The following is a 2,842-nucleotide window of genomic DNA, read 5'->3' as shown; positions in this document are numbered from 1 at the left end:
GGAGGACTCCCCTCATGATGGCTTCGGAGAACGGGCACACTGCAGCAGTCGGTACGTGGCTGGCAGCCGCTTTCCCCAGCACGGGGTGCGAGCCTCCCTCTGCCTCCTCCGTCACCGGGTCCCGTGGGAGCCGGGCTGTCCCTCTCCTCGTGGGCACGCAAGGATGGCAGCCCCGCTCCTGCCCCTCAGCACGTGGCCACTTCCCCACCTTGCTGGGCTCTGTGCTGCCGCTTCTCAGCAGCAGCTGTCTCTCCTCATTTCAGAGTTCCTGCTGTACCAAGCAAAAGCAAATATAACTGTGCTGGATGTCAACAAGAACACAGCTCTTCACCTGGCCTGCAGCAAGGTAGGGAGCCGGCTGCTGACAGCCACCTTCACCTTCAGCCTTGCCGCCTTAATGAGAGGGGTTGTCCACCTACTCCTGCCCCGCCAGAGTGGCGGCGAGGGCCCTGGGCTTGCTCTGCCTCCCTGCTTAACTGTCGTGACCTGTACAGACGCTCCTGATTCAGTTTTGGGCAGCTTAGGTTGTAGCACAGACCTGTCTGCGTTTTTCCTGGTGGTCCCCTCTGAGCTCGCTGTGCTTCCTGGGGCGCGGTGGGAGCAGGAGCTTTGGGGTCAGTGTGTCCACACAAAGATGGAGATGGTGGGGACAGCAGCTTGCCTTCTCAGACCCTGCCTGAGAAGTGGTGAAGTGTTGTGGGCGGTCGGATTTGGGGAACGTTTCCATCCCCCCGGGGAATTGCATTCCACTCGGACAGCGCCAGGTCCCCTCCACTGCCTCTGCCCCCCTCCTCCTGCACCGTGAACAGTCTGATCTCCTTTCCAGGGTCATGAAAAGTGTGCCTTGTTGATCCTGGGGGAAACCCAAGACCTTGGCCTTATCAATGCAAGTAACAGTGCTCTGCAAATGTGAGTATTTGGACAGCTGGCACCGGGGGGGGGTGAAACGGGGCTTTGCTGGGTGGGGGTGATGCATCGGCGGTGGTGGGAGCTCTGCTCCTCCTTGGTGCGCGCTGGGAGCGTGCAAGCGGGTAAGCTCGGCAGCGCTCAGGACCCCACGAGTGTCTGCCCTCGCAACCGCGCGTGGGGGCCCCTTGTTTTAGCAGGAGGTGTTAAGGCAGGGGGCTCCGCTGCCGGGTTAACGCTGCCTTTCCCTCTCCCCCCCCTCCCAGGCCGCTCCACATCGCAGCTCGGAACGGGCTGGCCTCCGTCGTCCAGGCCCTGCTCAGCAGAGGTGCCACTGTGCTGGCTGTGGATGAAGAAGGTGCGTGTTCCTCGCGGGTGCCCCGGGGGGAGTTCAGTCTGGCGTCCCTGGGGGACGGGGGGTGCCTGGGGAAGCGCTCAGCCGGCATCGGAAGGGTTTCCGCATCCTTTCCGCGGCTCAGTAGCACGCTCTCAGCTCGCGGCGTCGCAGGAACAGCCTGGGTGAGGACATCGGCACCCTGCGATGCCCTGTAAAAGCATTTCCAGGTCCCACAGGTGTTTGAAATACGTCTTTTGCCCCCCATGCGTCTTCTGGTGGCTGTCTGGCTCTCCTGCCGGGCACAAAACCAGCCCAGCCGGAGCCAGCAATGAGCTGTTGACTCACTTGCAAGTTGGCAGAAACTGGTGGTTGTAGCCAGAAGCTTTTTCTCCCGGCAGAGTTCTTGCTCTGCTGGAATACCTTTAAGTTGTGAAAAATACCATTGTGTCCGCCGTGCTGCCAGGGCTTCTGAGGGTTTTTATTCATCTCCTGCCAATCTTGGCACACGTCAAAGCGGTTGCGGCAATCGCAGGGATTGCCGGTGCCCAGAAGCGGGGTCTTTTGAGATAAAGACGAGTAGATGTCCTGTGCCCTCAACGCAGGGGTGAAACCTGTCCCGGTCCGCGCGTTCCCCGGGGAGGGCGCCCGTCCGGGGTGGTTCTTCACTCCCAGCTCTGTTCTAGGTCATACCCCAGCCTTGGCATGCGCCCCCAACAAGGACGTTGCCGACTGCCTGGCACTTATCCTCTCCACCATGAAGCCTTTCCCACCTAAAGACGCCATCAGCTCTTTCAGCTTCAACCTCCTCAAGAACTGCGGCATTGCAGCCAAAACGGCCTGCGGGCCCTTGCCCAACGGCAGCACCTGCCCCTACAGCAAGGACCGGCACAATGCCATCGGCTTGGACGGCTGTTACTCGGAGTAGCTTAAACCATGGGTGACCTAATATCTTATTATATTTATTTAGAAATTCTATAAATATAGGGCACTTTAAAGGAGAACAAGACTGGGCAGGCCTTCTAGCGTGGCCGGATAGGCCAAGAGTTCAGAGCTTCCTCTTCTCGCCGGGTTGCCAGCGCGGTGCCAAAGCTTTTAATTGGTTTTAACGAGCAGCCGGCAGCGCCGTTCCCATCCCCTGCCCCTCCTCGATCCTCTCCCCGTCGGGGCAGGAGACGGATGCTGCGGGCTGAGGGCTTCGCCCGGCCGAGACGAGGCGGGTGCCGCCATCGGCTGCCCCGCAGACGGGGAGAGGCTTTGTCCCCCGGCTTTTGGGGTGGGTTGAAATCGGTTCCGGCGTTTCCCAGTGCCCTCCCGCCCTGCCTCGCCTCCGGGACGCCCCCAGAGCTGCCCCGAGCCCTCACTGCGTCCGGCGGGGACGGGGAAGCCTGAACTCTTGGTGGGATGGGGAGGGGGGGGATTTTGGGAATTGGCTGGTCTTGCAAGCGCCGGGGTGGGTGTCGTTAGCTCCTGGCCAAGTGCCACTGTAACTGCTCCTCTCTCGCAATCACTTCTTTTTCTCACGCTTCGATTCCAATACAAACACTTGAATCAAGATCTACTGTACCTGGGACACTAAAATACCCTTTTTGGCAGCTGTCA

At 60.3% G+C, this 2,842-nt stretch overlaps 1 protein-coding gene across 1 annotated transcript in view; it reads left to right on the top strand.

The window, feature by feature from the left end:
• ANKRD52 (ankyrin repeat domain 52) overlaps positions 1-2,168 on the top strand; it is a 17,646-nt gene extending 15,478 nt beyond the window's left edge. Inside the window, exons 25-28 of the mRNA XM_009883142.1 lie at positions 264-346; positions 827-909; positions 1,173-1,264; positions 1,927-2,168. Of these exons, the coding sequence (XP_009881444.1) occupies positions 264-346; positions 827-909; positions 1,173-1,264; positions 1,927-2,168 (500 nt within the window). The remainder of the gene's footprint in view (positions 1-263; positions 347-826; positions 910-1,172; positions 1,265-1,926) is intronic.
• Positions 2,169-2,842: the final 674 nt, after the last annotated feature.

The sequence above is a fragment of the Charadrius vociferus genome, unplaced genomic scaffold, assembly GCF_000708025.1.
Source record: "Charadrius vociferus isolate BGI_N301 unplaced genomic scaffold, ASM70802v2 scaffold2464, whole genome shotgun sequence".
NCBI classification, from domain to species: Eukaryota; Metazoa; Chordata; class Aves; order Charadriiformes; family Charadriidae; genus Charadrius; species Charadrius vociferus.
Note: the sequence above shows the minus strand (reverse complement) of the source record. Positions and strands in the feature narration are given on the sequence as shown.